At 38.1% G+C, this 22,861-nt stretch overlaps 1 protein-coding gene across 6 annotated transcripts in view; it reads right to left on the bottom strand.

Moving 5' to 3' along the window:
- The window catches only part of ACSL3 (acyl-CoA synthetase long chain family member 3), a 51,772-nt gene that overhangs the window by 8,294 nt on the left and 20,617 nt on the right, over nucleotides 1-22,861 (bottom strand). For 5 of the 6 annotated variants that reach the window (XM_032119347.1, XM_032119345.1, XM_032119346.1 and 2 more), the window contains 11 exons: nucleotides 16,484-16,661; nucleotides 11,157-11,266; nucleotides 9,788-9,926; nucleotides 7,801-7,951; nucleotides 7,074-7,197; nucleotides 6,845-6,916; nucleotides 6,205-6,344; nucleotides 5,314-5,486; nucleotides 4,635-4,709; nucleotides 3,790-3,981; nucleotides 2,882-2,996 (listed from right to left, as the gene is read on the bottom strand). In XM_032119347.1, the coding sequence (XP_031975238.1) occupies nucleotides 2,882-2,996; nucleotides 3,790-3,981; nucleotides 4,635-4,709; nucleotides 5,314-5,486; nucleotides 6,205-6,344; nucleotides 6,845-6,916; nucleotides 7,074-7,197; nucleotides 7,801-7,951; nucleotides 9,788-9,926; nucleotides 11,157-11,266; nucleotides 16,484-16,661 (1,469 nt within the window). The remainder of the gene's footprint in view (nucleotides 1-2,881; nucleotides 2,997-3,789; nucleotides 3,982-4,634; nucleotides 4,710-5,313; nucleotides 5,487-6,204; nucleotides 6,345-6,844; nucleotides 6,917-7,073; nucleotides 7,198-7,800; nucleotides 7,952-9,787; nucleotides 9,927-11,156; nucleotides 11,267-16,483; nucleotides 16,662-22,861) is intronic. The other variant, XM_032119348.1, reaches the window with a different exon arrangement.

The raw sequence follows: 22,861 nt of genomic DNA, 5'->3' as shown, positions 1-22,861 counted from the left end.
GGAGTTGAGAAGACTGAACCAGAGTCCATTACAAACACAGACTTCCCTGGCAGCATCATCACAAGCTTTGCCTGCCAGCTTGAAACCATTTTCATTTTTCTCTTCCTGATAATGTATTACAGGATGATTTCAGATTAGCCTCAATATCACTACTGCTTCCATCTCACCTTCTGGCTTTGACTCTGTCCCATCTTCCACCACACACAGTCGTGCTGTACTCTGTACTGAACCCCTGTAACTTTGTCTATGGTCTGCTCCCTACTGTGTATGTATTGTGTGTGAAGGCATCTAGGACACAAAGGACTCTGGCACTTTCATCCCTGGCTCCTGTAGTCTTTTGACATGCTCAAAATGACATCCAGCAATACCAACAGCATCTCCATGGATGAACAGCATACAGAAGTAATCAGCTGGCTGAAAAGCATCAAACTTTCTGTTCATCTAAAATCCAGCCCCTAGACTAGAAGCATACTTGTTCTGGACAAACAGGTTCACCCAACTGCTTTTTTCTTGAAAGAACACCTTGGAGCTCACAGTTCCTGAAACAAGTAGCTTTTCATTCTGTGCCACAAAGTTAAAGCTTCACTTATTGCAGTTCAAATGCTAAAGCACTGTTTAGTCTTGAGAGGTATCCTGAAGGTACATCTTCCCTCTTGCTGTTTCTTATGCAGATCTTCTGTATTTGGTAGCTTTGTCAGTCTTGGAAGTGACTTTCAGTGGAAGTTGGTCCTCAAGACCTCCTTAGTCATCTCTTCCATGATGAAAGATTTTGCCAAAATGTCTGTCCTACACTAGGCAGCCTCATTCCCTCGCTGTGCTTATGATTCTACCCCATGTATGGCTCTCAGACCTATGGTCAGAAACTTATTTAGTGGCACTACATATAGATACCACTGTTTCTATTCTGTAAAGTCTGGTCCTTATCTCCTTGAGATTACTAAGAACTCCCTCAGGTTTTTTGCCATGTTTCCTCATTCCTCAGGTAACTGAGTTACTAGTTTTCCTGAGGTGATGCTTGAAACCCACTTCATTTGTGTTGGATAGGTGAAGTGTTGACAAAGCAGTCAGAGTCTCCCCTGACAGAGCTCTAATCCTGACTCCTTTCAGCAAATGTTTTTATTCCTTATCTCACTTACTTTATCTGAAGTCAATACAGCTTTTGAAGCAGCAATATCATGCAAACAATTCTGATTCCCTACTACCATGTTCAGAGGAGCTTTGCACCCTAAAATCTAAGGTCAAATCACGTATTAAACCCATTTGTAAGTCCGCCCTCCTTGTCCTTTTGCATGTGGGAAATGGAACAGCTACAAATATAAAGGACTCCTCCTGCATACAAGATCATCCAGGCAAAGTATAAGGAGAAACAGGATCTAAGAAAGGTCACAGGTTACAAAATCTCTCTGAGCTCAGACTGCTGAGGTGAGCACATATCCACAATGAAATGTGCATATGGACAATCATTCAGGGACTCTTACATGGCTACTCAGGCTACATTACATACATAACAGTATTAAGAAAAAATACAGCCGCAACAGAAAAACCCATCTGGAATGTCTTGCCTTGTTTGTCCCTGGTCTGGACTCTTGTTTGTAAATTACCTTTAAAAATTGCTCATAGGTTTTCCTATTTTTAAGTAACAGACACAACATGGCCTATCAGAGTCAAGTGTCTGTCTAGCAAGTGCATTTTAGCTTCCAATGTTATGTTGACCTAGAAAAATTAACACAAAAATTTGGTAGCATGAGTCCAATAGTGAACTGCAATCCTAGAAGAAAAGAAATCACATGTAGGAAGCTCTTTCTCCACAGATTACAGAGGGTGCTTGGAACAATCACAACTTCGGGCTGTCAAAGTGAGCAAACATGAGACTCACTCAGTGAGTCCAAACCGCAAGTAAAACTTAATAGAATGAAAATTTTCTCAGAGGTGGCAGGCCCAATGCATGGCAGCCTACTGATCCAAAACTGTCAAAACCAACTAAAGTTACAGAATGCCTACCATTAGTTAATATACCCTCCCCACCCCCCAAAATTACAGAGAACCAGGTGAACAAACCAAAAGTTGGGGTTTTTTTTATTTATTACCACTGAGCAATTCTCTGGTATGCTTGTCCTGGCATCTATCAAAATAAAGTGGGAATCAGAATATTTCTGATCACTCAAAAGCTCCAAAATAACTTTCCAAACATCAGTGTCAAATGTCAACAGGAAACAAAGACCACCTGAAGTATATTTATATCTGTAAGAGCTAAGAAATTATAGAAACAGAAACTTAAGACATGTCTGAGCCCTTATCACCTCATTTACTAGTACACATATAAAGCAAAAAGAAACAACAGTTGATTGCCATTTATTGTGTGTTTGCACAGTATTTAGAGTGTGTTTTCTCTCAAGCTTGAAGGTGGTGTACTGCAAGGGTTAAAGAAAAGTAACTTTAATTCACAAGCCAGCTACTGGGCTGTTGGTGGTTTTTATCACCACCTTCCTCTGAAGTACCACAGTAACTTCCTCTGAAGGACAGATCACAACTAAACACAGCAAGGAACTAGGTGTCCTAGGGCTTCTAAAGGTAATAATCTCCAAAGTGCTTGAGTGATGTCTGTAATTAATGCAATAGAGCTCAGCTGCTTTTCAGATTGGGGAAGGGGGAATGTAAGACTCATTATTGGTATTTTCCAATAAATTATGAAACAAATGAGAAAGGAAAAATAAAAATAGATTTCAGATCTTTTAGTTTTGATAGTTATTCCATTGTATTATAAGTAAAATCCCTTCTTTAACTGATTTTAAAAATTCCACACATTGAGTGGCAAAAAATTTTGCTTACGGCTTCAAGAGGACAAAGAACAGAGCAGTAACAAAGTATCAGCTGCTCTTACCTGCTTGCATACGCACAAATATTATCTACCAGTGGGAGATTCTTCAGAGCTGCTTCTACTTTGCCAAGAGAAACATATTCTCCTGCCTGCAGTTTTACAAGATCCTTTTTGCGATCTAACGAGGAAGAAAGGAATTAATTGTTAATTACAGAACAGAAAACTTCTAGACATTGATTTTAAATTTTTCTGAAATGCATATTTAAATACCAAAACTGACTCATGTTTGGTGAACGTACCAGAAACCTTTAGTATCAGGTTTCCAGACTCTGCGTTTTATCAGTCTCTCCCACCAAAATGAGGGACGTTACAATTCCATGCATTTTCTGTCTTTAGAACAGCATTTCCTATAAGACAGCACCATCATGTGCATGGAAGACAACTGGAACTGTGCAAGAGCCACTGTTAGCCAGGAGCACACATTTTCTGCTGTCTGGTTCAGACCCACAAGGCAGGATTTGCACCATTTGGTAACATTACATTATTTATTTCAGACTAAATCCATATTTAAAGAGCAACTGTTCACCTTTTACTTGAAATATAACGTTAGGAACCAAAAATTAAGCCCAAATTACTTGACGTTATTGTACACAACCTTACAAAACTATACAACATATAAGGCAGCTTATCTACTCAATTAGCTTATATTTAACTCTCTACTTACTATCCAGTCTCAGTAACTTAGGGAGTCAATATTAAGACTGTTTCAAAATGAAAAAAAAATCAAATTCTAAGACACAAACAAGTTTACATTAACATATCAGAACTTCCCTGGGATACATGGGAAGGCTTTAGACTTCATGACAAGATATGGAGGGATTTTTTAAATTACTGTATTTCACAGCCCTGAAAAATGTATATGTACATGAATATATATACATACACATGTTTACCTGAATTTATTAACTCACCAATAATTTTTAGACACCCATCATGATGAAACTCTCCAATGTCTCCAGTATGGAGCCACCTCTGCCCATTCTCATCAACAGTGAAATCTTTTCTGGTTCGTGCTTCATTTTTGTAGTAGCCCACAGTCACATTCTGCCCTCCAATAAGGATCTCACCTCTAGGATATGGTTTATCAGTGTTGTAATATCCACCTAAAAAGATCGGGGTTTTTATTAAGTTAATGAGAATGAAAACATATTCCAAAGGAAAAATTCGTGCCATCCTTCTGGCAGTAATAAGTAATGTGCTTTATCAGTTTCACACAAAAATAAAAATTAAAAAAAAAAAAAAAATTGCCTCATTTTTGGAAAGAAAAAATCCATAAGGCCTTGCATTAGCCCAAAACACCCTTAAGTATTACGTATTTCTACTCTACAATACATAAAAGCCTACAGTGAGAGAGGAAATCACCTAAATGCATTTCAAAATTTATTACATGTATTTTATAATGTATTCATTAAGCTTCCATCCTACATGACAATTTTTTAATGACTTTACTAATGATACTATGAAGATTATTTTATAATAATTTCTTAATGGCAACTGAAGGTATTGTGCATACTACCCAGTCAAAGTGCCACTTGCACTGACAGCTTCTGTCTGGATATTTTCCTGTTTAGAAACCACTGAGGAATTTATTTTACCTTTCTTCTCCCCAGGAGCAAACTTTTATAGGTGAAGGTAGCATTTAAAAATCTAAATAGCCAAGAAATACTCTTCTAATTACTGCTACTGAGCAAAGCCCAATAGAAAAACACAGTTCTTACAAACACCTTACAATTTAATCATATGCAGGAATTCTCACCTTCTTCCCAGTTCATTAACTTGATTTCACAACAGACCAAAGGTGCTCCCACTCTTCCTGTAGTGTAGTCCCAAACTAGAATTTAAAAAAGAGCATTTTTCAGAAAAACATTTAACCAAAACTGATTAGGATTAAAAAAAAAAACCAAAAAATCTTTTGCTGTCAGTGAAAATTAACTGCTATGTATTTTTGGACTTTAATTCAGAGAACCAAGCTTCCAAGAAAATCAATGGATTTAGCAAGACAATGCAGATAAACTTCTTATTCTGCTAAGAGAGTAAATGGCTGTATTTACAGATACTGTCAGTTACTAAAAGGCAACTGAAACCATTAGGCTCTGTTACATGAAATTAAAATCTGGTGCAGGCAGATTTTAATTCCTAACAACTTAATATACTCACCACAATATGAAAAAATTTATTCATTTGAAGTGGTAAGTGCAACAATGCCAAGATCCCATTCACGCTAGAATGGTTTGCTCTATCACAAACGAGAACATCCATTTTACATGCAGGTCACCTGCTTTAGCACAATGCATCCAGACCAGCACTCCCACTGGTTTATACATTTTGGGGAACATCTAATTCTAGGGTTCCCTGACAATGTTTGGTGGCACCACCAAAGGGTCAGAGCCGAGCCCCACAGAGCTCAATGCGGGTGCCAGTGCAGTGCCACCCACCTTCCATGATGGTGCCAGCCCCAGCCGACTCGGTGAGGCCGTAGCCCTGCCCCACAGGGCAACAGAAGCAGATGTTCATGAAGCGCTGCGTGGCTGCCGACAGCGGGGCGCCGCCGCACAGCAGGAGGCGGATCTTCCCGCCCAGCAGCATCCGCACCTTGCGGAAGATAAGGCTGAAACGCAAAGGGAAAAGTACATTTTGGGGCTTCAAAACAAAACAAGAGAGCACTGAGTTTAGGATCTGAACTGAAAGCTTCCACTGTCTTCAAATACGCTTTTATGATATCCAAGGAAAACCCTGAAGGAGCACATTGAAGTTTTCAGAAATACCGGCACAGATTTCTAAGCTTGTGTCATGTTCCAGTTTGAAGATGAGTTAAACATTTCAGAACATATATTTAATGAGGCAATTGTGTGATTTTCTCCTAAAAATACTTTAAGTTGTATAAATTTTGCAATTACATTATCCTTTACTCTCACTGAAGCCCAGAGTTAGACTCAATGATCCTTGTGGGTTCTTTCCAATTTGAGATAGATCTACTATTGCTCCCTTCTGTGAAAATGAAGAGTCTACAGTTTTCTGTAGGAATAGACTTCTCATCTTACCCAAAAATTGTATAAATCTATTATTAAATTCCTGATGAAAATGCAATAAATGTAAATTTTCAATTTACAAGTTCCAAGTTAAATAACACTCACTTAAATTTTATCAGTAAATATTTAAATCCATCACACAAACTCCTGTTTTGTTGTTTCAATTTATGCTCAAGTATAGACTTGTTCATGTTCGAAGTATCAACAATAAGATGAAGAAAAGCACAAAGAACTAGATACTGCTCCTGTGGTAAGACTTTGATTTTTTGGTGCCATTAAAAATAAAGTTAATATTACCTATCACAGAGTGGGGTAGTGTAACCTTTGGAAATCTGTTCCATTTTGTAGTTGTAGGCCAATATAAATAGATTCCGCTGGAAACTGGTCATTTCATTCACTTTATTCATGACGTTTTTGTAGATTCGATCCATGATTTCCTAGTTATGTAAAAAGATGAACTTTAACTCAAAGAAACAGAAATCCTGAATTCAGTACAGCAAAAAGAAAACACAATCTAGAAATTCAAGTATGTTTCAGGTGACAACCCACTCCCAGGTCCCCTCCTATTCCATTGCTAAGACACAGCAAGATGTTCATGGAAAGAAGGAAAGCAAAATCTGGGCAAGAGCAGCAGTTAACCCCCAGCTGCCTGCTGCCAACTCTCTTTATTCCACCACTGTAACAAACAATAAATGACTAAGTAAAATGGGAATCTAATCCCTATTGCCATCTTAACTTTAAAAAAGTTTGATGCTCATATCATGATTATCCCCAACATACAAATAAGCACCAAAATTATTATTTTAAGGCAGCTTAACATCAAAGATTCTACCTTTTCTATTTAAGTGGTCATGGTATTAATTTTGTTGCTAAAAATGGAATTATAAGTCATATTTTAAAAAAAGCTTTAAAAATTATTCATCCTTCAGTTACTTACCGGAACAGCTGCCATTAGAGTTGGCTTAAGTGTAGTAACATCTCCTTTGCTTCCTTTCTTTATTTTAGAGGACTAAAGTGAAGAACAAATTTACTAGCAGACACATTCAAGATCTTTAACATGAGAAACAGTATTTGTAGTATTTTAAAAGAAATATTACAAAGATCTGATGTAAGTAATTTTTTTAAAATTATTTTTTTAACATAGCAGACTTACATCTACAACATACCTGGTCAGCCAGGGTCTGAGGGGAAGAGTAACCGATGCGGCACCCATGAGACAGACACACAAGCTCAGCACTCAGCTCCAGAACATGGGCAAGAGGCAGGTACCCAATATAAATGTCTTTTTCCCTGCAAAGAATGTGTAAAATATAGGTTTATGCTGTATCACTAGAGTCCTCAGATGAATCATTAAGCACAATTTATGCAAAGTTTATTGTAGAACTAGAGAAAGTAGAAAATGCCTTCGAGCTTGAGAACATATTTCAAGTCACACAGGTTTTGTTTCAAGAATTGAATATTATGTACTGTAGGTTTAAGGCATGAACAAAAGGTGATGGTTACTCATCCCAAGACAATTAAACATGCATTATGGTTGCAAAGGCAACTCACTGGATGAGATTAAAAACTGGACCAAATAGAAAGAAGCCACTGAGTTTAAACATTAAGCAAGGGAAGCCCTGCTTAGGGAGGCTTTCAACCACTCTAGTGGAACGCGGCCTCGCAGGCTTTTGTATCCTGGTCTTGCCCACACACCGAAGAGAAGAGAACAAAGAGTACATGAAGTAGTCATGTGTAGCACAGTGCTGGAAGATGCTCAGACATCAGTGCATAGTATGATGTGTCACAGCCACAGCAATATAAAAGAGTTCATATTTTACACAGTAATTAAACTAAAATTAAATGCAACTACATGACTTCTTTATTTGCTGGTAACTAAGCGTAGGTACGTACCCCAGATTTGGGATCCTCTCAGCCATTCCAGTTATCCCAGCAATTATGTTGCAATGGGAGATCATAACTCCTTTGGGAATTCCTGTGGATCCACTTGTGTACATGATCACTGCAATATCCGAGGGCACAGGCCTGGATGGCTGTTTGTTTCCTACAAGTTGTTAAAAAAATAGGATGTGTTATGTGTGGAGGGCCTCTCGGGCTGGGAGATGACACACTGACACATTTCAGCAGTCACTGCAGTACAGCACCACAGGACTCTTGCTATTACATTCTGCTTTTGCTTAAAGAGATTGCAGTCAAACTTAAGTGCCTTCACAAAGAGTAGGAACTTTTCGTTAGCTGAGCAATACTTTGACTCATTGTCCTTATCACCACAACAACAGTTTTCCTATTATGTTTCCCCTACTCCTGCAGTGGAGAGAACAACAGGCAGAGCTTTGGCTTCTCCAAAGCACCACTGAGCATCCCTGCCTCGGGAAGGTTCACTGCCCTGATTCCAGGCTGCCACAGGGTCCATCCCTCTGTGCCAAGCTCCTTCCTCATGTGCTCCCTGGCAGGGAACAACACACTGCCTCATTTGCAACACCTGAAGCAAAGCATTGCTGAGCCAACCTGAGGTCCAATCTCTATAAATATTTAAAAGAAGTTCAACAGCTTTAATTAGATTAAAGTGCTTTTTAAATACTTGTGCTGAGAGCAAGAAAATACAAAAACTGCTGTGCTTACTCAGAGGAAACTGCATCACACACAGTGCATGTGGCACAGTGCACACACTAAATGAGAAGCGTGAAAGCAATATTTAATCATTTCCCACTCACTGAATCCTGCCTATCCTGCACAATGAACAACACATAGAAAAAACCATAAGCAATAGCTCATCTACTTAATATTAACTGGACATGCTTGACCATAAACAATTCATGATAGCATTTCACAGTTTATGAACGGTTAACTTGACAAAGATAATGTTCCTTTATTGTAGTGCAGAGTATGTGATATTTAACAGACTGAAGAAAGATTAAATACCTTTTTACATAGCACATAGATTAACAAATTTCAATGAGCCAATGAATTACAGCAAAAATTTTTCTGCGGTATTGTATTAAATAGTTTTAATGGTACATAAGACTGGTATACCAAACAGGGAAAACCATCTTCTGAAGAAATTGAGAGCTCATTATGTTAGGAGCAAATCTGCCATTCCCCTGAACATCAAGAGCAAAGGGACTGACCACCCTCTTTACTCCTAAAATACAATCCAACACTCCTGTGCCTTCAGTAGTCATGAGATTCTGAAAACACAAAGGATAAGAATAGAAGAAAGCAACTACTGAATATAATGAAATCTTAAGATACTAGGATTGTCAGCTCTTCAGAGCCAAGAATAAGAATTTCTTATGATTATAATTAAAATAACTTCTAAAATACCGAATTTTAGTTCTAAAAATATTACATAAATTAGAAACAGATTTCAATGAATTTACATAGTAGATTGATGCTTTCAGAAATCAGAACCTGGTCAGTAAGTGACCAAGTTCTATCAGATTCAAACGGCTATTTTACATTTTGCTATCTGTGAATTTTACAAAAATTAATGGTAACAAATTACTTATTTCTTTTGTTATAAAATACACAATGATTTTCCTTCTGTGCCCCGAATAACCTGGTTTTAATATGTCTGATCACAAGAATGCTTTCCAAGTTTCTATCCTCTATTAATTGCTTATCCTAAAAGCTATCCTTCAACCTGTGACACTTGATTGTGGAGTAGTTTTTACTCTGTTGAAAAACAAAACAAAACAAACTTACACCCCAAAATCCAACCACCCACAACCAAAACAAAAAAATTACACAAATTTTATTTAAAGGAAAAGGAGATAAAGGGTTAAATCTGCGTAATTTTGAAATCTGCAGTTTCTCCAAGTTTATTCAACAGGGTCAAATTAGGGCACCAAATGAGATGGTCCAAACAGGAAGAACCTACCAGTGTCTGCCTTGGCCCCCATGGCTTGCACAGATGCCATGGTGTGAACAATGACACCCTTGGGGAACTCTGACCACGTTGTGGGTTTGCCATCCACTGTAATTATGTGTTGCAGCAGTGGAACTTGAGAAACAATTTCCTGTGGAAATGAAAAATGAGTTCAGAAATGAAAAATTAGTTTTATGCCAAGAAGAAAAAAAATCCAAGAACAAAAACCTCCATGCTATCTGCTGTATACTTTTTAAAAAGCACTAATATAAAACATCTGAGAATTTTAAAGGATAAACTTTCCGAGCTCAAATAGCTGCAAAGCTTGAAGCTTTCCAATTTTAAGTCCAAAAACCTCTCCAACCATTTACTGATTTGTACCTTATTTCATGAAAACCCCACAAATAAGACTGCAATGATTTGTAAACGTAATTGACTTTTCCCTCCCATAGAACACTGAGAGAAACTGTTGACACTGGGCTCACAATAATTCTTAGGTTGCTCGTTGGTTATTATGCTATTTAAAATAAGAAACAGTTAGCAAAAAATATGGAAAATTATTAGTTAAGCATTTCAAGCAAAGTATGAGTTCTAAGACATTTATCAGTGTTCTTGTGGAAGAAGAGATGATCACCTCTAGCAGAGCAAACACATTCTCTTACTGCAAGCTGAAATAAATGTGCATGGCATATATACTGTCATTCTAGTAACTTCTTTTTAAAGTTTGGGAAATTCTTATTCAAAATTCCACAGCAGCACAGTTTTTCATTAAAACAATTGCCTTATCTGAAAGGTCCAGTTTCCCCAAAACACACAATGATGAAACTCATGCAGATTAGCTGTTCCACTTGGGTATTCCATCAGGGTCAGTAAGTCAAAAAAGTTCTTTGACTGCTCTAATGTTTAGTGAGCTTTTTTTTTCCCCCCTGCATGGAAAAAACAGCTCTAACTCTTCAAACACCCATCTTTATATTAAAAAGCCATTCACTGCTGGGAAAACATCTGATAATAAGCCAGGAGCATGATCACAGTTAGCTCTTCATACACAGTTTATATATTTTTCTGTTCTTCCCATTGTTACATTTATAGGTACTAAATCCACCCAGAAGCCACGGCAGTTTATTGTAAAGGTGCTTTTCCAGGCAGCACTCCAGCTCTGCAATACTGCAAATTACTTGTTCTCCAGCCACTGAGGAGCCTCAAACCCACTGAAAACAAAATACCACTTTTCTGTACATGAAGAGAGATACATAAATCTTATTCCAAAAGTGTCTGCCTTATGGAAAGGCAAGAAATCATTGTTCTGTACAATGGAACCAGGCCATTTCACAGTGATAAACACACACACACACACAGGGAAGAGATAGAACAGTTTTCTGACCTTCAATTTTGTTCGCATCAATTCTTTACTAGTAATGATGGTGGTCACCTCTGTTTCATTCAGCCCATGAACTATTGCTGGGCCTCCCAGAGTGGCATACAGAGTAACAACTGAAACACAAAACAGAGGAAATGGTCAATCTCTGGGTTACATTTGCAAGTACAATTTACAAAAAAGAACTGAGATTTAATCTATTCCAACTTAGGCAACACAGTAATAGTATCTGTCAACTCAGAAAGGTGGGACAGTTTTACACCTAAAAAACCTCTTCGCATGGATTTCAATACAACACAATTTTCAGTTACTCACAGAAGGAATAATGAACAACCATTCCCTATGTGACTGTTTACTCTTACTCTTTTCCAAGGTCTAATTAGATGTACCAAAACCACATCACCTTATGCAATTCTCCTGGATCTACTCTCATGCCTTCACTGCTTTTACCATCTGAAAAGTAGGCAAACCTTCTCAGTTTAATCACCATGTAACATTTCTCTTGCACACAAGGAAAAAACCAGCTTTCATTCTTGTGACTTCTCTTTCCAGAATTCACATACTCTGTTACCAACCTCCTACAACTGACTGCTAATAACAAATTATTACAGCATAGCAGTATGTGTCATCAGCAGAGGAATTCTCACACTCAGGAACAAATCTATGACTATCCTGTTCTGCCATCTATTTAAACAATGTAATAAAGGTTTAATCACCACAATCATTAAACCCTGAACTGACATCATGAGAATCATACAGAATAGCAAGGAAGAAAATATTTAGAAAATTGACTATAAGAAAAATTGTTTCCTGTTTTTAAGGTCAGCTCATTAGCAAGCATATTAAACAATGATTTCATAACACCTTTAAAATAGTATCTAATTTCCTGCCATTTTCAATGGAATTGAATGAGAGGAGACCAGAAGAGACTAGAGAAGAAAAAGGCAGCTAAAAAATGAAGAGAAGTATTGCTCTAAAAGAAAAAAATTTTCTTATTTTCCAAGCTGAACACTAAGCTGCGACATCTCAAAAAAGCTCTGAGGTCAATCAAGACAATCAATTACTAAAAAATATCCTTGCTGGGAGTTTTGTCACATCAGGTACCTGAATATCTTCTGCTTTTTAGTCTGTATTTACCTGAATACTTGAAGAGCATAATTATGAAAATAAGACACCCCATTGCACATTAGAACTGTACTCCCTGCAGCAAAGATTAAAACTTAAAATTAAATAAAGTTCTGTTGTATTCTAAGATTTTTTCCTAACATTTTAAATCCAAGGAGTTACTAACCCAATGCAGCATACTACAGAAGAACTCAAAAGCAGTTTTCTTACACAGAAAAGTAAATAGTTGACCTCTACTTATTTTTTTCTTGTTAAAACAGTCCATCATAGTTCAGAACTGTTGCAGGGCAAATGCACATGCACTGTGTTTTCTTTAATTTGGTGGGAGCAAAGTCCAGAAGAGTGCCTCTATTCGTTCCCACGAGCTCTCTCTACTTACTGCAGTGACCCCTGTTATATAAACATGTAGCAGAAATTCAGCTGCCCCGAGCCAACAAGCAGAACCAAGCCCACAACACCGCCCAGAAGGCGAAACATCATCTCGGGTATAACCATGGAGGTAATGAATAACTCATCTACAAACAAGTACATTAAGACACTCAGAGCTATATGACAGAGCCAAAGAGAAAGAGAGACCATTTATATGATGGTGCACTGATGTCATGGAGAGAACAAAACTGAGCAATGACTCTCATCTCTGAAATTCTCACTTCTCCACACTGGCACCTGAAACATTTTCTGGCAAATCTGAAAATGTTGATAATTTTTTAATCTCCTCATTCTCTTGAAAACACACTGAGAAGGGGTTATTTTGTATTCACCTTTATGAAGGAAATAGTACAAGTGAGTCTTTGTTACCTGACCAAAGTCTTGACATAAAGAAAAACCCCAACAACACTGAATTTGCCAGCTCATATAAAAAGACAAAACCTTGCCCTAAAGAAACAAATAGAACTTTTACAATTTATTTCAAGGTAACTGGAATGTTAAACTCAGTATTTCAGCATCCATTGTACGTCAAAAATAAAAAGCAAAATGGACCTTTAAAGGCCTCAGACAAATCTATTTCTGACAAAACCACTTCTGCTCAAGAATGATTGAAAAATGAAACCTAACCTCTCCTATATCACCATTTGGTTATACACTCTTGTGTTTTATCTGCCTACCCTGGTGAAGAGCTGTTCACACACACAAAAAGGTACTTAGGAAGAAAATCTGTTTTCATGTTAGTACTACTACTTCTGTTTTTGAACTAGCAATCCCACTCCACCTCCTGCAAATACAAGACTTAGAGAACTTCAAGAAATGTTACATTTAAAATCAAGCAAGTATTTCTAGCTATAAAATCATTTGTTTTGCAAGCAATCCATAACAAACACCACTTTCCTCATTTTAATTCTGTAGTGCAAAAGGCATTCTCTCTCTCTCCAACACTATGCATGAAGCAGATGAACCTGCTCTGTTGACATCAGTTCTGGGCCCACACCATCAGACTGAATACATTTCACATTTGGAAAGAATGTCCCAACACCCCCCACAGCAGTTAGCTGGTATCAAACCTGCACACTGAGAAATGCTAATGTAAGCCATTTAGCAATGTCTTCCCACTCTACCACTTCAACATCATCTGAATCTTCCAATTTGTTCTGCAAACTGCCTGTGAACACTGCACGGCTCTCTCTTCATCTGCCAGCACAAGTCAGCCAAGTTCACAGAAGATGACACAGCTTAGATGCTGAACACCACGTCAGAGTGTGTGCTGAGGCACATCGCAGTAAGGGGATTTAAAGCACTAATCCAACAAACCCAAAAATACATGCATACCATCCTGCTCACAACATCCAGCCTCTAGCTCAGATTCTTCCCCCTTCAAATTACAAATTTCCCTAGGATTTGTAAATGTGCTTCAGTTCCAAAGGAAAAAAAAATGATACAAGCCTTTGCATTTCATTCCAGCATAGTCACTAGGAGTCTGACAGATCTCAAAAGTGATAAAAGGGAACTGGATCAAGACATGTAGTTTAAAAGCAACACAGGCATCTTATCTGAGAATAGTCTGTGCAGTTCTCTGCTCTGGTAGGCAGGCCAGCAGCATTTACTCACTGAAGAACCAACTAAAAACATCACCAATTTAGGCTGGAAGGCACCTGCAAAGATCACCTGCACACACCATCCACTCCAGCAGAGGGCTCAGAGCCATGGCCAGTTTGGATTTTATGGATCTCCACAGATGAAGATTTCACAACCATTCTTTGTTCCTGTTCTGATACGGAACCACCCTCGCAATGAAGACATATGCCCTAATACGTAATCAAATTTTTCTGCCATTGAACTTGTGACTGTGGCCTCCAGTCATATCAAAGCACACCTTCGTGAGCAGAGCCTGGCTCCATCTCCTCTGCATGCTCCCACTGGGTAGTTTTAGACAGCAACAAGATCTGAACTCACTCATCTTAACACTGAACAGGCCCCACTCTGTCAGCCCCTCCTCAGATATCACATTCTCCAACCCCTCCAGCATCTTGGCAGCCCTCCACTGGACTTGCTCCAGGATGTCAACATCTTTTTTCCTAATAGGAAGCCCCTCTCTGCAGACAGGGTAGTCCAGATGTGGTTCTACCAGTGTCCAAAAGGAGGAGAAGGATCATTTCCCTGGACCTACCTACTACGCTCATGCTACCACCATCCAGGACGCTGCTGGCCTCCACCACAAGAAAGTGCTGCAAAGTGCTGGGTAACTCACGGCCCACCAGAACCCTCAGGTCCTTCCCTGCAAAGCCGCTTTCTCCAGCTGTCCCCCAGCCTATACTGGTGCATGAGGTGCATTCCAGCATACACAGAGGAAATTTTCAAGTGCCTTTACTGAATTCCAGGTTCCAGACAACCCACTCTTCCAGCTGACAGGCTCTCTGCCCATCAGCCCTGCCCTTGAGTGTACTGGCTCCTGCCCTCAATATGCCACCAGCTGGGACCTCCTGTGTTTGCATTCTGTCCCATCATTCAGGCCTTCAATAAAGAAATATTGGAGTGAATAAAGAAGTATTGGAGTCAATACCAACCACTGAAAGCCGGCAAATAACTCTGTCCTACAGATTACAACCCTTGCAGCCAATGGTCCATCTTACCCATCTTTACCTGAACAGTTTGGCTGTACAGATACTACAGGAGACCATGCCAAAGGCAATGCTACAGCCCCAGTACACAACATCCACCCTCTCCATGTCCACAGAGCCAGCTGTCACACAAGGCAAGCAGGCTGACTTTGAAATGTTAAGGGCCAGGGCAGTAGACCTTGTCCTTAACACTGACTCCATCCTTAACACTGAGGGACCAATAGAGCAAAACATACGTGCAAAATAACCAGAGATGTGAGTAAAGACTTCTGTAAATGAGAACTGTTAAACAGTCATCAACATATTGCTTCTCAAACTGAAACAGACTCACGGTCAGAGCAAAGAGGGATAATTTAAATACAAATCTTATTAGATTTGCTTCCAAAATCTGAAAAAAGTCTAATTGATAGACATCTTTAGTGCACGCAGGTAGGAAATCAGGAATTTCTGCACATTTGGCTTTTATGGCCCATCTTGTATTGAAAGAGAGTAAATGTGGCACAGGAGTGAAGAGGCCAAAGCCTGTGAAAAATGGCACTTTCTGGCATGCCCTGAGGGACAAGGAGATGTGTCCCCCTGAGAGCATCACAGAACCCAGCCAGGCTGGGCTTAGCTAGGTGAAGGACATATTAAGGAGTGATGATGAAACAGACATTTAAACAGCTATAGCATATTGAGATCAGCACTTAGTACATTCCTGAGCAAGAAAAATAGGCCTAACCAAAATCAAAATTGAAGAACTGACAAAATATCCAGATGAAACAAAACTTGCAGGCACAGATGAAGGTTTCGTGTCAACTCCTGAAACTGAGTCAATGAATTCATGTGTGATTTTTGTTTGTTTTTAGAAACTTGGGAATCTGTACTGATTTGAGATGAAAAGAAAATAAAACTCTCATGAATTCATTGAGCAAACTATACTTACCAAAACCATTCTCCATCTGCCAACAGTAGAGGTTTCTCTATTCACTAAAGCAAAAGGCTACGAAGTGCACAATTTTTACCTTATGCAGTATTTTTTAAATTGAAGATTTCAATTTTCTATATAAAATCTAGATAAAGTTTTCTGAGTACATGAAATGAAGTAAGAGAGAGTTTTATTTTCAAACTGTAAGATCAAAAGACATAAAAACTTCAGGGAAGACAGGTACTCACGCTGGTAGTTGCACATAAAGCAGGCCTGGGCTGCAATCATCCACTCGGCTCTGGTCTCACAGAAGATGGCAATGTTAGTCTTTGGCTGCTGACCCAAGACTGCTAAGCCGTTTCCAAAATTAACGGCTTTAATGTACACATCTTCATAAGAAAGCCAGGTGTACTTGCCAAGGATGACCTAATAAGAATAATAAAATCAATTTAGAAAATGAAAATCCTTAATACATGTCCTACTAAATCTTCACCCACATGAAGAATCCACAGATGTTTGAGTAACGTGCTTGAATTTTAACAGCAGTTTACTCAAGATAAAGATGATACTTTTTCTTGCCAAAAGCTACAGGGCCTGTGGAAGTCCCAACACAAATACTGCAATATCTCCATGCATGTTATTCCATTTTCACATGAGGGAAGCACATGATTCCCACCATGCTTTGTAGCTTCAGAAGCCCTCTGAAAAGCTGTGTGAGGCTATCTGGCCTATATACCTCTACTTTTTAAAGAGGTTGGGTTTATGTAAAGGATGAAAAGCACTAGTTAGCACAGTACATTCTCTGTATTTGCTTTCTTGGATATTTGGGCTACAATTCTCCTACACAAATATGACACTCGGATGTCCATTTAAAAAAAAGTTAAAAAAAGGGAAACTGGAATCCATAAAGCAGTATATCCATGGGCCCTCAGTCAGAAATTGTGAAATCCCTTTCCCTTTGTTCTGAAACAAATGTCAAGGGGATAAGTAGTAATAATTTTGCCCTTTTTTTACTGTTAAACAAAAGCCGGACAGAAGACAGGATAGGAAATTACTGGCAAACCTCAGTTCTGAGAAGTCATGTAGAAAATATTATGCAATCTCACTTTTCCATATGGGAAAGCTGGTGCACAACAAAACTGGAAATGAATTTACAGGTCACTACCTAGATTTATATGTGTGAACTTGCACCTTGCAGAACTATTTCCTTACTGAGTGACAGGATGTTTCTTTGAGACCAACCTAGAAGTCTTCATATGTAGATACAGTATGAAGATGTTTTATACTGAAAATCTATACTCTAAAGTATTATATCCTATCCATCTATTTCTATAAGCACACTGACAATTTTGAAAAACATAATATTTTAATCAAGTATTTCAGACATGTTCTTTACACAGCATTAATAATAAATGCAAGCAAACACTAAAAAAAGGTAGAAAAGCAAACTTTTGCATCCTCCTGCATTCTTTTTTCCACATTTCATTCATCAACTTGAACTAAATTTCAAACTTTGGGTTGTCAAATCTAACAACTTTTTGACATGTAACTACATTTCTAATGAGTCTGTATTTCCACACACTTCCTTAATGAAATGTATTTTAAAATCTCTCTCAAACTCTAAAAGAAAAATAAAATCTAGTAGACTTCCTTTGTCAAGACACTCTTCCAAACTGCTCAAGTTACAATTAGGTAATGAGTTGTACCTATTACAGCTTCACTGCATATTGCTCATTAACTTACTAGTTTAGCAGGACAAACAGGTACATGTGCAGCTGCTTGGAAATTTCACAAATGTTCTCATGGGAAAATATCATTTAACAAGCCCAAAAATCCAGCATTTGCCAACAACAGCAATATATAGCAATTCCAACAGAAAATACATATTTCTCACTCAAATATCTGCTTGGGTTTTCCTGGCTTATTTACACAAGCTCTGTTTCAGTGGCAAACAGGCTGTTTCAAACCCCAAAACCTTTCTGGAGCAGAAACATCAGGTTGAAATGGCAGCATGTGGGGTAGGGGCTCACCTATGGCTGCTGCTCACTGCCACAGCCCCCTGAAGAAGAGGGGGTACCTGGGAGTCCCTGATTGTTTCAACACATCAAGATATTTCTGGTGTGGAAAACTCTTACTGCTTCCAAAGAAAATATTGCACCTCTTCCTGTCTATCCAAATTTCGGTAATTTGGAATTTAAATTCCTATTTGGGACACTTTTTTCCCCAAAGGCAGTATTTTTGGCAGACATGGAAGTTCTTGACAAGCTCATCAGCTGAAAACAATTTATAGCAGTGAATTGAGCAACACCCTTTTCTCCATTATATTCTGCCTACAGCGTGGCCTCAGGAAAACTGCTCACAAATAATTAGGCCAAGAAATACAAGCAGATTCTTCTTACTGTTTATCATAGGTTTGCCAATCCATAACGTCTTTTAGTAATTTCCACCACTCATTCTGTAACTCATGGAATTGGGGAAAATAAATCATTAAATGGCCAAAACCTAATCTCTCCAAATAACACTTGTGATTCTGCTTTTTTCCCCTTTTTTTATTCTCTAAATAATTAATCCTCATTGCTTAAGCAAATTTGATATGTAGTGAAAGACCTCACTGGTGCTTTCTTTTCTTAAGAAGGAAAAATCCTTTTTAAGGATGTATAGCACTGTTAGCTACAGCTATTATATAAAAATACATTTGTGAAGAACACTGACATGAGAACAAGTAAGACCTTTTTCAATGCAGTAATTTTGCGTTTTACTTTCCTCCTGCCTTCCAGATACTTAAATTCCAGTGTTTTCTCCCCATGCCCAGTGTTTCTTCTCTATTCCCTCCCTACAACGTATTATTTATATTATGTACACATTAGTGAATAAGAGATATTCATATATACCTATTACTATACTGCCTCTATGTCCCTTTCTCCTGCATTTCTCTACAAGACTCCTTTGCAGGACACAGAGCAGGTTATGGTTTATGTCTCCAAATCCATCTCCCTTCTTGGCCTTTCCCTCAGTAGTTTTTGCTAACATTTTCCAATGTACAGTGCAAGAAACACAAGGAGCTACAGGACAGAGTCCAGTGGATGCCACAAAGATGATGAGGGGTCTGGAGCATCTCTCTTGCAAGGGGAGATTGTAGGAGCTGGGGCTGTTCAGTCTGGAGAAGACGGAGGAGATTTCATTAATGCATACAAATACCTCAAAGGAGCGCCAAGAGGATGGTGCCAGACTCTTTTCAAGGGTTCCCAGTTTATGGCAATGGCCATAAACTAAAACCTAAGAAGTTCCACTTCAACATGAGGAAGAACTTCTTTGCACTGAGGATGGCAAAGCACTGGAACAGCTGCCCTGTTCTCCTCCTCTGGAGACATTCCAAACCCACCTGGACACATGCCTGTGTCACCTGCCTGGTGACTGTACCTGGGCAGGGGGTTTGACTGGATTATCTCCAGAAGTCCCTTCCAACCCTGACAATTCTGTGATTCTGCTTCTGCTGCAAACAGCTGATAAGACTGGCATTAGGTGCCATAATCCTTTAAACATTCACACACATTTAACTTCAGAACTTTCAGAGGTTACTTCTGCTTAATAATGAATTACACACGGAAAGAAAGTAACTGTCCAGAGTTAGCAAAAGGGCCCAAGAAGTCGAGTTTGAGCATTGATTAAAGAGCCCCACAAACAGCACCCAGCAGGGACTGCGGCTCTGGGGTTTCACCTGGAAACAGCATTCCACAGGAACACGCTGCCCTCTCGTGCTCCACATTTAAACTGCAGGCTGAGTCACATGGGTCACGCAGCACAAAACACTAGTAAGTATCTAGACTGTACCAACATTCGGAAATCCAGAAAAGCATAGAGACTAAACACACAGTTAACGTTTCTTTTACCCAGATTTTATGGAGATACTAAAATTTTTAGTGCAAAAATGTTCTCCATAAAGCTGCAGGCTCATGTAGAGTCATTAAACTACCTGACCTCAGTTACCTTTGAAGGTCTTCCTAAAAGTACCTTATAAGGTTTAGAGAACCTTGACTATGATTTGGAAACCAGTGATCATGAATTAAATATATTTTCTTGTAAAAGCATATTAAAAATAATACAAAAGAGGTTATTTGAAATTCCCACATCTGGCCTTTTTTCACATGAAAACATGGATTGCAGCTGAATATATCTAAAAAAACCCTACCCTAACATGTAATTTACATAGAAATCTATGGATTTCAACATCATATTTGACTCTCTTACTGCTCAACGACTTGGCATGGCAAGAACCTTCCTGTTCCTTCACTTTAAGTTCCAGTATCAGCAATAATGAGTAAAGTTCTGAACTCCCAAGTGTTTGCCCACGTGCTTGCTGTTGCACCCAAGTCTCTCAGGCTTTAGATGCATCACCTTCCCCAACAAAGCCGTGTTTTCTTCTCCCCACTGTGTCTTATTTATTATGTTCCCATTAATTCAGTTCTTGGTTACCAACCCTTTTTAAAGCAGAGCAAGACAAACAACCCCCAAAACAAACAAACATCTCCCTCAAAAAATAAACCAACAAAAGAACACATGCAAAGCAAAATCCACATACCAACGTGGATCAAAGCAAGCACCTGATGATATAATCTATAACTAAGATGACATAAAATAATCAGCCAGCAGAATGAAGCTCATCATTTGGGCATCATAAAATTTCAGCTGTGCTTAAATTAAGTCATTTTTCCAATTAATTACATCTCAATCTCCAAGGTACTTTCAACATTATTTTATCCTGACTTAAATACATGTTTTATGAAATTAATAATAGGTGTGCATGATATTGGAGAAGGAAACTGGATAAGTACACTAGAGAAGGAAATAGAAGAACTAACCATATATGAATTACTATGAAATGCAACCAGTGCATAAGCAAGTATTTGTATTTTATTCACATCCATGAATTTCTGCTACTTTGGCATTGCACAGAAAAAACTAAAAATTTTGGAACAATACACTAGCATAAAAATTCAAGAAATTACAGATTATCTGGAATATCATTGTTCTCAGAATAAATTAATGCAGTACCTGATCTTAAAGATGTTGATAAGCTTTAAATAATTTTAGCTACAAGTGCGAGCACACTTAGTTTTCCCAATAATCAAAAGCTGAATATTTTACTTTGTTTTGAGAGATACATATAATATATAAATATATTGCAGCTCCTGTAAGGTATAGAAATTACATGCATTATACCTAAAAATTAAACTTGTTGTGCACCTTTTTGAAGAACTGCGCCAAACCTCAACAAGCTGGCTTTGCTAAAGAGAACCAGGCAATAAAAAGGTGTCTGGAATGAAAGACAGAAATCAAAGGAACAGAACCTTGACATTTTGAATCAACAAGGTATCTTGTGAACTGTTCTTATTTTCCTCACTTACTAAAACATGCTATGAGGTGTTAAGAAACACTGTATTCCCTAATGGAAAAAAAAAATTAAAAGTGGACCTGCGTGATAATGCCACAACTTGGAACAAAGTAACACGAGGGCAAGTATAGCAACCGGCCATAATGAACCCTTGTGTCAAGCTTAGACAAAATTACCTAACTTGGGAAATTTCTAAGTCTAAATACTCAGAAACAAATAATTTAAGTGGATCAACACAAACATTCTTCAGATTTCTAATATTCACAACTGCTTTGCTTGCATAATGGAAAAGGCTAAAACTCCTAAGTTCTTAAGTCTTACATTAGCAATTATGATTAAAAAACAGGGCACATACCACAGGCAGCCAAAATTCTGATTTGTGCTCAAAAGCCTTTCTTTGTACAACATGAACTTTCTTTTTCTTTATAGTGTAATGAGGCAGCAAAATGTGCATCGAGAAAGGTTACATGTAACCATTCATCCCAGCATTTCCTTCGTACTGAAAAACTAACTCCACAGCTAAGAGGAAGTTTCACTAACAAGTAAAGCTTGTATAAAGATTTTAACAGAACTAAACTTTGCCATATATTGTGATATTAATCAAATTCTATTTTAAACATACTCCTCTATCAGAATTAAAACTAGCAGAATGAAGAGAAATTTTTTTCATCTGCAAGGAAACTAATCTTAACTAAAAATTATCTATTGTGGATTTAACAACTTCTAATACAAAAACGCAGACCTTTAACACAGAGATATGCACAAATGTGCATATTCTGTTACACTATTCTGCCTTGCTTCTTCAGGCAAAAGTGCATTTTTCAATGTGTCTGAACAAATACAAAGCAGCAAATGATAATACCGGCTTGAACATCACACACTATAAAAAGCCAGTCTCTTCAGACAACCGAGCTGCTGTCAGATACTAGAATCACATCTCCCACACACAGCAGGATTAGAGATTAGCAGAGTAGTTCACCTTAAAGGAGACTCAAAGAAAAAAAGACTCCTCCAATGGAATCTGTGCAATCCTTTTCCAAACAAAAAATTCATTTAAGTCCTGAATTCTCAGGACAGAACAGCAAATCCTTAAATCACAACTAAGTCTGCTGGACAGGCACATCTGAGTACTGGCATCTAGTAATTTTTGTATATTTATCTGATTATAGTTCAGAATAACACAAAGGGAGACTTTATTAATTCACTTTAAAAAGAAACCTTTAAAGCCACTTAC

The sequence above is a fragment of the Corvus moneduloides genome, chromosome 10, assembly GCF_009650955.1.
Source record: "Corvus moneduloides isolate bCorMon1 chromosome 10, bCorMon1.pri, whole genome shotgun sequence".
NCBI lineage: Eukaryota > Metazoa > Chordata > Aves > Passeriformes > Corvidae > Corvus > Corvus moneduloides.
The sequence above is the reverse complement of the archived record's forward strand: the minus strand, read 5'-3'. Positions and strand labels throughout refer to the sequence as shown.